At 36.1% G+C, this 13308-nt stretch overlaps 1 protein-coding gene across 1 annotated transcript in view; it reads left to right on the top strand.

Annotated features, from left to right (window-relative positions):
- LOC113108318 (adhesion G protein-coupled receptor L3-like) overlaps positions 1-13308 on the top strand; it is a 61852-nt gene that overhangs the window by 17217 nt on the left and 31327 nt on the right. The window contains exons 6-8 of the mRNA XM_026271284.1: positions 9251-9547; positions 10998-11095; positions 11445-11630. Of these exons, the coding sequence (XP_026127069.1) occupies positions 9251-9547; positions 10998-11095; positions 11445-11630 (581 nt within the window). The remainder of the gene's footprint in view (positions 1-9250; positions 9548-10997; positions 11096-11444; positions 11631-13308) is intronic.

Raw genomic sequence — 13308 nt, 5'->3', positions numbered from 1 at the left:
ATTAACATATTCCACATCAAAGATCTTGTAAAGCTCGAGTCGTTAGCCACCTAAGCTAATGCAGAACAGACGCTGTATATCAAAGAGAATATTGCTATTTGTGTAGTTCAGTGCTTAATTAAATGTTATCTTGGTTTAATTAGTTATTCATTTTGTCAGCACGGCAGCTTTTAAAGAGAAAAACAGAAAAAACAACAACATTTTGTCAAGCACAGCAGAGGAGAGAATGTTCTAGAAATAGAGGCTCGGGGCCAAATTTAACACCACAATTCTTAATTAATTAACAACTATTTTTTTGCTTAAAAAAGAGATCAGGATTTCTACTTTCTGACTAAATGTTCTTTGTGTTTCTATTCAAAAATGCAATACATCAACAAAATTTAGAAACATCAAAAACATAAAGACAAATGTAATAGTGACGACACTATTACTCAATGTTTAAAATTTTTATTTTGTTTTGGTAACACTTTATTTTAAAGACCAATCCTCACTTTTAACTAGCAAGCACATTTGGTGTTTATCAGTAGTTATAAAGCACATATTAACACCTAGCATATTTTAGATCCTTAATCCAACTCCATATCTAAACTTAACAACTACACGGCAAATTTGCAGTTCATTGATGCAAAAGTCCTAGTTAGGAGTTAAGAGTGAGAATTGGACCTTAGAATAAAGTGTGACCAATAACCTTAGTGGTTCAATTTAGTTTGACCCTTATAATTGGTTTGTTGCCACAAACACAGACGCTCTTATAAACTGTTGCTGTCATACCTATAGACCCCCCCCCCCAAATACAACAGTTACTAGAGTTATTGTTTCTACAGTAGTAACTGTATTATTATAAGTCCCTTTTGTAGCGTGTTGGATCATTCTGTAGTCATTGTGTCAATGCCCCAGGGCAGCCATTTTTTTAAAGTACACTTCCAATCCACTGGAAAGGGAAAAGACTGAAATGTCAAAAACGAAGTGCCATTTTGATAACATGTCAGTTTGACAAAAAAAATAAAAGTCAGCAAAAATGTATTTTTCAGGATTGCCCAGCTAATGCGCATTCAATACAATTGAATGTATTCCATTCAATACAATACATTCAATGCATTTTCAAAGTAGCATTTTGCAGTTTCAGTGATATTTTGACAGAAATTAAGAATACTATAATAAATTTAAATGCTTGCACCCACTGAACCCTCCACTTTTAATATCAGTTAGTATCGATGGCTTGTATTTTTAATAAGTGCTCCCTGAAACAAATTTTTCTACAAGGGTTTTGTTTGGTTTTTATTTTTAATATCTATTTATGAAGTTTGAAATGCTGAATACGAAAATCTCATGACTTTTTGTGTATCCTTAACAGTGCTTGTGAAAACTAAAGAAATATGTTGAGCTTATAGAAGCTACTCTGTTTTTACTCATGCATAAAAATGACATGCATAATATGAGCTATCAACAACAGTTTGTCATAAACAGTTAGCAGTGAGTTGGTCAAAACTATTTCCCTTTTTTGACTCGGATGTTCCAGAAATCACTAGAATAATACAGAATATTCCAGAATGTTACAGAAACTTCTAGAATGTTCCCATCCTTGCAAAAGCAAAATATCTGCAAAATTAATGCAAAAACGTATCTTTACTAAACCAATGGTTTTATCTTATTGAGTGCAGCAGTTTTAATAGCTTACACTGTTTCATCAACTATAAATAGTGTAAGTTTCTTATATGTGTGCCGCACGTCCCTGAGCAAAGTGTGTTTCTCTTGGAAGGGTTGAAGTGCTTGTGAAAGCTCTGTCATTCAGGTCAGCTGGATTCAGATGTACAGGAACAGTAAAGAGAGAAGATGAAAAGACTGAAAGAGATTAGATCTGCCCGGTTATGTGCTTTCCTTTCCTCGTTGTATCTTTGACTTTCTCTTGATGCTTCTAGATTTCTTTTCCTTTTTATAGGTCTCTCATTGGCACTCTTGGGTGCAAATTCAAGCTTTCACTTTCACAAAACCTTCATCTTTTTAGCTACCACGAATAATTCTGAATAACCATCTACAAAATGCACTTGAACAGCGCTTCTGCATGGTGATGCGCTATTAAGGCCTGATGTTCGGCATGAAAATTCAGTTTAATTTTCGCATTCGATTTGTCTGTTCAGACCAATGCATAAAAAAAAGGCAGACGTGCTGAATGAAAATGCAAATTTAATCTCAATAGGTTGAAGAAAAAAAAAACATTTAGTGTACGTTTTCTATTAATCATGATAGAAGTAACTCATCATGATGAAGAAGAGAGTTGGATATAACATATAACGGCGATATATCCAGACCAGAGATGGGGGATTGTGGCTTGTAAGCTTTACAAGATTGTAAACATGCATTATTATTATCTTGACTTGCATTGAGAATATAGTTCTAAAACAATACAGAGAGCCTTTGCAAATAATTTAAACCATTTATTTTATATCTTTTCCATTTTTTTTCTTTTGCATGTGCAAAAGTACATCCAAAGATCACAGACACACACTATGAGCCATATTCAGAAAAAAACATGCTTTAAAGGCTGATAGAAATTAAATGAGTTCTGCTCCGCTAAGCATGTTCACGCTGAGGAAATAAAAAAGCATGCACACAAGTGTTTCCCATGTAACACTCACCATCTCTCTCTTAAGCACGTCTTGAAGTCTTACTGCAGAGGTGATAGCAGTTTAATCTGCTTTACTTTAAAACGCACTCTCAACAGACTAACTCTCTCACTCTCCTACCCAGAATCCTCTTCCTCCAGGTTTGCTTTAGAGTCTGATGCTAATGTAATATGTTATGATTTGCACCGCAGATAGTTTAAGTGGAATAGCCTCCGTGCTCCTTAAGTGTAGTGAAGATTTCTGTTCTCTGCTTTTATTAAATGAGAGAATGTCTTACATGCGGTTAAAACTCTCTCCATTGGCAATTACAGCTCAGCACAGAGGGAAAACTTTATTTAAACCGATCCGCAGGAATAAGAATGCACCTGGATCTGCCAGCAGGGAGTTTAACACAGATCAATCAGTAATGGAGTGATGTTCACACTCTCACTTGTGTGCACACACTTCAGAGTTCACAAACAATCTCACATTAACACACACACAGGGTCGAAAATTTACTTTATGCTTCACCTGCAAATAGTGGGAGAACTGAACACATTTACCGTCCCATAAATATGTATAATGCAAATGCAGCTGTATTTTACATATTATTTATTTTTAAGTAAAAATATGTTTGAAAGTATTTTTACGATATTTAGGTTACAGTTTATATTTTATGCATTATAAAAGTAGTTTAATGCATTAATTGTGCCTCACATATGGTGCATCGTATGATCTCGTGAATAATTGTAAGTAAAGTGTTAACAGTATTTCATTGAATTATTATTTTCTTGCAAGTATGAGAGTAGGACAAAGTGGTTTTTCCTTGAAAATGTTGGCGAACAGCACTTATCACTGAGTCACTCACGGTCACAAGCTGTTGTATGTCTCAAAATGATACTGCACCTGTCACAAAAACGTGAAGACAAGTCATTATTTTGTTCCTCATATTTTTTTTTTGATGGAAATGCAAGGAAAATAAAACTTTAGGCTAGTGGTTCTCAAACAGAGATCCTCAGCAAACCTCCAAGGAGAAGTTAAAATGACTTAAAAGAATTAAAAATAAGACAACTGAAATTCCAATTATCTTGAAAAACCTTGAAACTAAATTCGAAAGTGCTATTTCTAGATTTGAAAACAACAACAAAAACAAAAAAACGTGAATTAATAAAATCTCATAACTCCAAGGCCACTGTAATAACAACAAAATACATTTTTATAGTCATGCCAAGTTCTAAAAAATATTTTATTATGTAGAAGTTGTGAAGGACGAATCCTTTATCCATATCCAGGATGTTTGAATATTGCTGTGGACAATTGAGGACCTTGAGTCAAAACGACTGAAACCATCGCTTAAAGCATTATAGATAAACCTCTGATTGTGAATTTTCCAATGAGGACAAAAAAATGTAATGATGTTCTTCACTGGACTTGAATAGCATTGATTTGAATAGCTCACATCCTTTACTTCAGTGAGGGTTATATTCTTTATAGTGATCCTTCATACTGATGACAGTAAATCATCTTTTTGAGTCAGATCTTTTTAGTGAATTAGTTTCACAAAACAAGTCTAAAGAATTTGTTCCTGAATCAATCTGAGCAATTCTTATAACTCAATGAAGCAAGAAGCGTTTCATGTGGACATTGTGAGTCACTGACTCATTGAAGCAAATATTTCTATTGTTTTAAGATTTGACTGATGTAAGTTACTTTAATAGCTGAATAATTAAAATGTTATGAATAAAATACACTGCAAATATATCTGAAAACTGACTGTAAGGACATTGTTTCAGCACACAAATGAAAGAGAGATGTTTTTAATAAATAGCATTTTATTATATATTGTTTTTCAGCTGAGATTTAAATACAAATCATATTAAGGTTTCTAAATTATGTTTTATATGAGCTGAATTATGACTGGGAATATGAAATTACAGTAAACACTGTTACAAATAAAACAAAATAAAAAAACTATTATTAACTACACATAGCTTTATTGGAACATTTTTGTGCATGTAATATCTTACACCAGGATGTCAGGGACCACATAGTGAAAATCTGTGTTTCCAGTGTTATACAGTAGGAAGCGCTATTACACATCTTCTGATAGATTACTGAATGTCTGGATCGAAACACAGCGAAGAAGAAACAGAAACAAGCGATTGCGTATACAAGCAGATGCATACATTTATGTAAACAAATACGACCATCAATCATTAAATAGGATGAAATACTGAATGAAATGTAGATCCAGGAAGTGTTTTAGGACTGTGAAGCGTTAGGTGAGTTGATGGAAGCGATTGACTCCATCTGTGTTTTGATCATCAGTCCGAATCTGATCCAGACATGGTCTTTTATGAAACTTATCAAATAAAATAAAAGAATGCATGAAAACATTTTTTTATTTGTCTGTTTAAAAGCAGAGCTCTGTTCTTTCTTTTGACATATTGCATGTTCAGATATTCATTAAAGTTTTGTGAAAATGATCAAAAAAGCAGGTGGGCGCTGGCAACTTAAAAAAAAAACACTGGTGGGGAGAGAGTTGTTCAGTTTATGTATCAACACACATTTTTACTCATGTTTGCTGTTTGGCAAGTGTTAATTTTGGACCTTGCTCACACAGATACACACACACACACACACACACACACACACACACACACACACACACACATTTACACAGACTGCTGACCTAGAGCATCTCACCATAATAGAAGGAAGAGGAGAGGAGGCTGGGTTTCCACGTTTCCTCACTCTTTGTGTTTTATATGTATATTTTGCATCTTCATTATTATAAATTTTCTTTAGTTACTGAACTCATTCTTTTTAGGACCTATAACTCTTTGTTAAACAGTGGGCCCAGAGAGTGTTTGGATGCTGAAGTCACACTTAAAAATGTGTGAATGTCACTGCATTATTTACAAAATATCAAACCAAGTGGCATTTGCATACAAATGATTCTAGACCTTTTCTGAAAACGAATGTCACTGAGCCGTTCTTACAATTACTTTTTACAAATTGATTTTACAATCGATTAATTGCAAAATTATTACTCTAGCACCTGCATGTGATGTCATTAAAAATATTGCTGCATTGCATTGTTTTCATCCAAAATATTTTAAATTGTGTTCTGAAGACATGGGGGTAAGTGATTAATGACAAAATTTTTATTTGAGGGGTGGAGTATCCCTTTAAGTCCCTGGGGTATATTTATATCAATAGCTAAAAATACATTGTATGAGTCAAAAGTATTGATTTTTCTTTTATGCAAAAAATCTTTAGGATATTAAGTAAAGATCATGTTCCATGAAGATATTTAACAAATTTCCTACTGTAAGTATATTAAAACTTAATTTTTGATTAGTAAGATGCATTGCAAAGAACTTCATTTGGACAACTTTAAAAGTGATTTTCTCAGTATTTAGATTTTTTGTTTTGCACCCTCAGATTCCAGATTTTCAGATAGTTGTATCTCAGCCAAATATTGCCCCATCACAACAAACCATACAGCAATGAAAAGCTTATTTATTCAGCTTTTATATTATGTATAAATCAAAAATTTCAAATATTGACCCTTATGACTGGTTTTGTGGTCCAAGTTCACATATAGGAAACACCCCTGACTGGGCACTCAAAAAACTTTTCCTACTGTACTATTAATGTTGAAAACATTTTTGTGGAAATAAGTATTTTTGTTAATATTCTTTTGTGAACAGAAAGTTTTTTTTCACTGTCACTTTAGATCAGTTGTGCATTTCCTAAATAAAAATAATAATAATAATAATAATAATAAAATAAAAAAAATCTTAGTGAACCCAAAGTTTTGAACATTAGTTTACATGATATTTTATTATATATGCAAAGACAGTCATGCATTTTAAGTCTGACTTAAATGTTACTTCTATACACACACTGTTTTATTGCTCTACCCATGTTAAACTTTGTTTTACCACGTTTTAAATTTCATCATAAACAGCAGCTCAAACTTGCACCAATCACTGATTCCCTGCGCAGTTGCCATAACTCTGTCTTCTGATTGGTCCTGATCAGCAAGGTGACATTGTTTCCTGTCTCTGTGTGGGCTGAGGCATATTTAACAGGACACCGTGCATTGAATATCCCCGAAAGACTCATTCCGGTTTCACCTGAAAGAATGACCAAACATCAAATGACCCAATTTCATACAGCGGTTTTCCGACAAGCCAGCAATCGGAAACAGACATCTGATTATATATCGCCTTCTCTTTCATGTTAGTCTACAGGAAGAGATGTGCTTAACAGACCGTGCTGGAAGCCCACTGTGAAGTCATGCTGCCTTAAAAATGTTTGGAGCAATAGAGTATAAGTGACCTTTACCCTCAAGAAGTGAGTCAGCCATCTTTCCATCAAGGCGGAGAATGGAAGGCTTCCTTTGATCAGCCACCAATCAAAGCACCCTTTCCGTTGGAAAACACACACATTGCCCTCTATCTGTACCCCTATTGTGTCTGAGTGGGCTGTATCATGGAGATGACAATCTCGAGACATTGAGGGCATGGCAGACAGGCGGTCATCGGCGAGTGATGGAGAGATTTGGAAGGTGGATGAAAGGCCTGGTTTGTCATTTAATGGCTTCTGTTTGAAAAAGGAAGGGAGGGTGCCATGCCTGTCTGTGAGTGTGTGTGTGTGTGTGTGTGTGTGAGCGATTAGTCAGTGTAGAATGCTCTGCTGCTTTCTGAGTCTTGCCTCAGTAGCTCCTCACACAGACAGTTACAGAAATAGAAACAGGAAGTGCTTTCATTTCACTCAGCAGCCCTTTAAAATCACAGTCAGATTTGCTGCACAGAGGGATGTTGGGGAGAGAGAGGGAGAAGAGAAAAAGAGGGCAGGAAAAGTGATGAGAGGAGATGTGAGGGGATATTTGGATCAGTGCATCTCTATAAAAAGCCAGAGCTGTCTGGTGGGATATAGTCTAAGAAAGAGGAACTGTCTTTCATTCGGAACTGCTAACGAGGACTCACGCTGCCTTATGATTGCACAGTTTTGTTAGTGCACATTTCCAGGTATAATTTATGCACATGCAAGTACATCATGTGCTAAAGCAATTAGAGCAGGGTCAGTGGCGTGTCTGCAATTTTAGGCATTACTGCGAGGATGTTCCCCATGAGCCTGACAAGAACAACTGTTTTCAACATTGATAATAACCAAACCAAAGATGTTTCTTGAGGAGCAAATCAGCATATTAGAATGATTTCTGGAGGATCATGTGACACTGAATATAACAAAGTTATATATATATATATATAATTACTATTATTTTGTCCAAACAATGTGGAAAATATGCACTGCTTATTTTTAACCATGTTTCAATGGGTTTCAGTACTTATAGTACTGAGATTTAGTTTAGGTGGGTAGTGTTCTTACCTAAGAAGGTACAGTTAAGTATAAGGTAACTGCATGGGTTACATGTGGAACAGGGCTGTAAAATAGGCAGAAAACATATCAAACTATATGTTTCAGTTACAGTTAAAATACATTTTCATCGGTCCTAGAATAGAGCCTTGTGGGATCTTTTTCCTGCATTCTTTTCATATATACTTTTTTATTAAAGTACATCGCCATGGCCAATTCACAGACAAACATGAAAATGGAAAAGAAGTAGCATCTCTCTCCTCTTGTTTTTGTCTTATATCCTCTTCAGAGTTCTGTCCGTTTTTCCAGCAGTTGCTGCAGCAACAAGAACATCTCCAAATAAACACGGCAAGACAGAGACACAGGGAATAAGAGACAAAAAGAAACAAAAAGAGAGAGAGAGAAGCTATCACTTTAGTTTTGCTCTTTGGCTCTGTGTGTGTGCCAGTACGTGTCCATCCACACACACATGTATTTTAGACAGAACTCTTACAGCATAGTTTAGTCTAGCCCAGGTTTTAGGGATGTTTACTCCATGCCATGTAACGTCCTGAGCTTCCATCACAGATTCTTTCTCACTTTATATCAGTAAACAAAGCTACATATATGCATTTGACTGCTATATGCCTGATTCAGGCCCTCAGGTGTGTGCTTGTGTGTTTGAGAGAGAGACAGACAGGAACAGAGCATGCCAGTGGGGAGTTATGACTTTTAAACATCATCTATCTTTGCCTCTCTGAAGTCCTTGCACTCAGGGATCGGGCCTGTCAAAACATACACTCCCAACTGCTGCACAGGGCACAAAGACACACACACATTTACACACACAAACACACTCCAGAAACCTGACTCATCCAGTCATCCCTGAAACAGCAGAGATGCCGAGAGAGAGGGAGACTGAGATTGAAGATGTCTCTCTTTTAGCAGTACTTTTTGTGCAAATGTCCGTGCTTAAACAGCGGCTGTTGAAATTAAAATAAAATGTTAAAAGAGAAGGTGAAATGTAAATAAGTGAAGTATTTTAATTGCTATATAATTGACAGATAAATGGCTTTTTAATTAATAATAAAATGTATATCTATCTATCTGTCTGTCTGTCCGTCCATCCATCCATCCATTATCTATCTATATTTTATATAAAGGAGTGTTTTAATCGAATATCAGTTTTTGCTATGATATCTAAATTGACATATAGCATTGCGACAGGTCACGTTATTTTCTATTGTAAGTGTTAAATCTCTCTCTCTTTCTTGCAGATCCTCCTTCTTCAGTCTTGCTTCCTGATGCACTTCCTCCAGTACGCAGCTCCACAACTCCTCCACGCCCATATACGGGCACGCTCCGCCCCTCCCTCACAACTACGACAACAACAACCATGGCTCCGCCTCGCCGCCATAACAACATCCTCCCAGAAGCCCTGACACGGTCACCTCCATCCCTCCAGACTCCAGTCGCTGTTGACTATTGCACCCCACGTCTCACTGCTGAAATCTCCTGGCCACGGACACACCAGGGACAGCTTGCTAAGCAACCATGCCCACCTGGCACCATAGGTTAGTAAGAGAGAGATTCATCTATTATTAAGGGCAGTGTGTGTGCACGGAGGTTTATTTTGTTTAATGTGTATTGAATACATCAACTCTTAGGTTTAGCTGTGTGTATGTGTGTCTGTGCATGCGTGTGCGTGCGTGTGTGTGTGCATATGTATGTGTGTGTGTGTCTGTGCATGCATGTGTGTGCGTGTGTATATGTATGTGTGTGTGTGTGTGCGTGTCTGTGCATGCATGTGCATGTGTATATGTATGTATGTGTGTGTGTGTGTGTGTGTGAATGTGTGTTTGTGTGTGTGTTGCGCTCCTAGGAAAGATCTGATACACTTCAACAGTTCAACAAAGCTCCTGATAAAATGAATGAAAGAATTAATTCGTAATTCAAACCCGTAATTAATTTATCATCCCAGTGTTTAGAGCTAAACTCATCATTAGTATTCTTTATAATTATGTTTAACAATAGGAATTCTCACAGTACAAATAATTACATAGTAATCTATTATTCAACCGAAATAAAGTGTTCCCTAAAAATGTGAGAATGTCTCCAAAGTATATAACAAAATTCCAAACCAAAGTGTAATTTATTAGAAAGATAGAGATTTTAAAAGCATTTGCAAAACATTTCACATTGACTTAAAATGATAGTTCACCCAAAAATTATTTGCACCCCAATGTGGTTCCAAACTTTTCTGACTTTCTTTCTTCTATGGAATATAAAAGAAGATATTCTGAGAAATATCTAAGTGTTTAAGAGGTCAGTTGCAACCAATAGTCATAAACAATAAAAGGCCAGTAAATGAATATACATAAACATGAATACAATTTAAGAGCTGCCCTGGATGAGCAGATTATTGCTTACTAATATTAATAACTAATGAAATATGACATTTTTGGTTGTTCTTCAATGCTTCAGGAGATTTGGAAGCCAAAAGGAAAACTTCATTGTCTTTTTTGTAATTTTTGCAGCTAGTTGGTCACCATCCAGTTTCATTTTGTAAAAAAACAAAACAAACAAAATAGAGGAGCATTAACTTTCTTTTGAAATATCCCTTTGAGTTCCATGGATGCAAAGCAGCATATAGGTTTGGAGCAAGAAGAGGGGGAGTAAATGATGACAGAATTTTAATTTAAGTGTGATTGAAAAATGTCAAATTCTTGTTCAAGCCACTGTATATGGATATGAACGTGTAAAAGTTATGAGGGGAATGTATTCACCTCTTTAAAAAACTGTCTTTCCTGTCATTGCGGTTAGCTTGTTCAGGTGTTCTGTCAGTGCCATCTCATTATGTGGGCAGCTGCCAGCTGTTGATTGACACATTATGTACCGCTTGTAAATCTCTCACCCTGCTTGGGTGTGTGTTTGCTTTGACACCAATTGAAAGGCTATGTGCATATGTCTGAGCGAATATGTGTGTGTGCTGTTCTCATGTTTTTCTTTATTATTATTTTTCAGGTGTAGCCACGTTTAATTGTTTGCTTGGCTACTGGGATCCGAAGGGACCCGATCTGAGCAACTGCACCTCACCATGGACCAATCACATCACTCAGAGAGTGAGTAAAAACATGGCACCATGGGAAATAAGCTAATGGCTTAATGGCAAATTCAGCGGAGAGCGATATGCCTATAGCAAATATATTAATAAAGCATAATTTGGCCTGAAGGTATTTTAACGGAAGGCTCAAAAGCTTATCACAAAGAGCAGCCTGCAGCAAAACTGCTTTAGTGCACAACAAAATGAGTCTAAATTCAACTGTCAAGCAATGTATTTCACTTTGCGGCAAAATTACAAAGACCATCTTGTAATCATTTGGCATGTGTGTGTGTGTGTGTGTGTGCATGTGTGTGTAAAGTGTGATGAGCAATATGCCCACGTACATCTCTCTCTCTCTCTGTCTGTAGATGAGATCGGGAGAAACGGCTGCTATAGTAGCACGAGAGTTGGCTGAACAGACGAAGGGAGAGTTGAGACCCGGGGATGTCCCATCTACAGTCAAAGCCATGGCACAACTGGTGGAGCTACTGGATGTACAGCTGCGAAATCTCACCCCGGGGGGAAAAGACACAGCGGCACGGAGCCTAAACAAGGTATCCGTGCTGTTAATAAACCACGATCACTGTGCAGTAGTAATTACACAATTATTACATGTTTATTACACGTTAATAACATTGCCATTTTTGTTATGTTTGAGAAAGCAATGTGTATTTTTGTGCGAATAGGAGTGGGAGAGAAAGTCGTGCTCCAGTTATGTGCAGAGTACAGTGTTTTAGGCTGTAAACATGTGGCAGCCTACAGATCAAAGACTTTATGGCCCAAATGGGAAAACATCCGGTTAAAAACAGCTACTGCTCGATAGACAGAAATCCGTACACTCACACACCCACACACACTCTTCTAAATATGGACACACATATTAAAACAGCTCATAAAGCCCCGGTGAGTTTTTGCAATTAACAAAAGAAGCCCCCGACATAAAAGAACAACACACACACACACACAAAAAAACTTCAAAGGGGTGAAACGAGCACGCTGACCGCACAGCAATACACAAATGCACGGATGAATTTGTGAGAAACATAAATAACGTCCAGTCAGACATCTAATGCAGACAAATATATTTATTATGCATATCAAAGAACTGATAGTTCATGACCAAAAAAAGTCACATGTCTGTGAATTTAAGAAACAATACTTAGTGAAAATGTTACGATGCAGCTAACTAGGAATGTAACGATACATTTATGTCATGATTCCGTTTGACGATACATTTATGTCATGATTCCGTTTGATGATATTGATGTCACAATGTAGTTTCAGAATGCTTTAAACAAAGCCAAAATAAAGACAATATATTAAGACATATACTAAACAGTTAAAATAAATTGAATAAAAATGCTAAATTTGATATTACATCAGAGCTGTTCTTTAATAAGCTTGATCTTGGTCCCGGTTCCCAGTGCTAGTTGCAATTATGTCATCAGAATATAAATATTCTTTAATTTGCTCAGCTGAAAATATAGAGTCTCTGTCAGAGACTACATACAGTACATTTAAATATTCTACATTTTATAAATGATTATCACTTATTTACAAATATTTTTAAAATGCCTGTTTGATGCCAGTGCATATTTATCCAATAAAATAATTTACATTAAGAGAACCAACAAATTGCAAGTATCATGCAATATATTCAGTGTTAAGTAGTAGTTTACAGTAATATTTTACACAACAATATTTGGCACAAGTTTAACTATTACTAGGTTAAAGCTATATTAAACTGGTGATGGCATGTTAAAGATAATTAACATCCATTCATTCTAAACAAAACCCAAACTACTGTATGTCATATATGCTGAGAGCATTAATAACTTTGCACTAGCATTAAGTTAGCATTAGCATTAGAAGTCAGCATTAAAACTGCACAATTCAAGAATTTTTCATTTTTCAATGAATTTTCCCGTCGTTCTTTGCATCTGGCTGGACCTTTGCGGTTCATGATCATATTAATACATTTCTATGTTTTAGTTTGAAATTTAATTTAAATCAAATTATTTTAGTCCAGGCAAAACCTGGATGCCGAAGCAAAAACCAGATGAGAATGTCATAAGGGCTTGACCCCAACAGACAGCTCTCCGCATAGAGCTGCAATAGTAGAAAGTATACATTTTTTATTACACACATCACATTCAATGTGTCTAAATCTAGAGCAGTGAATCTCATTCATTCTCTCAGGAGCCAGCCGAACAGTGCAGAGCCTGAATATCA

This window comes from Carassius auratus, chromosome 1 (assembly GCF_003368295.1).
Source record: "Carassius auratus strain Wakin chromosome 1, ASM336829v1, whole genome shotgun sequence".
Lineage (NCBI taxonomy): Eukaryota > Metazoa > Chordata > Actinopteri > Cypriniformes > Cyprinidae > Carassius > Carassius auratus.
This window is presented reverse-complemented; position numbering and strand designations above follow the sequence as displayed.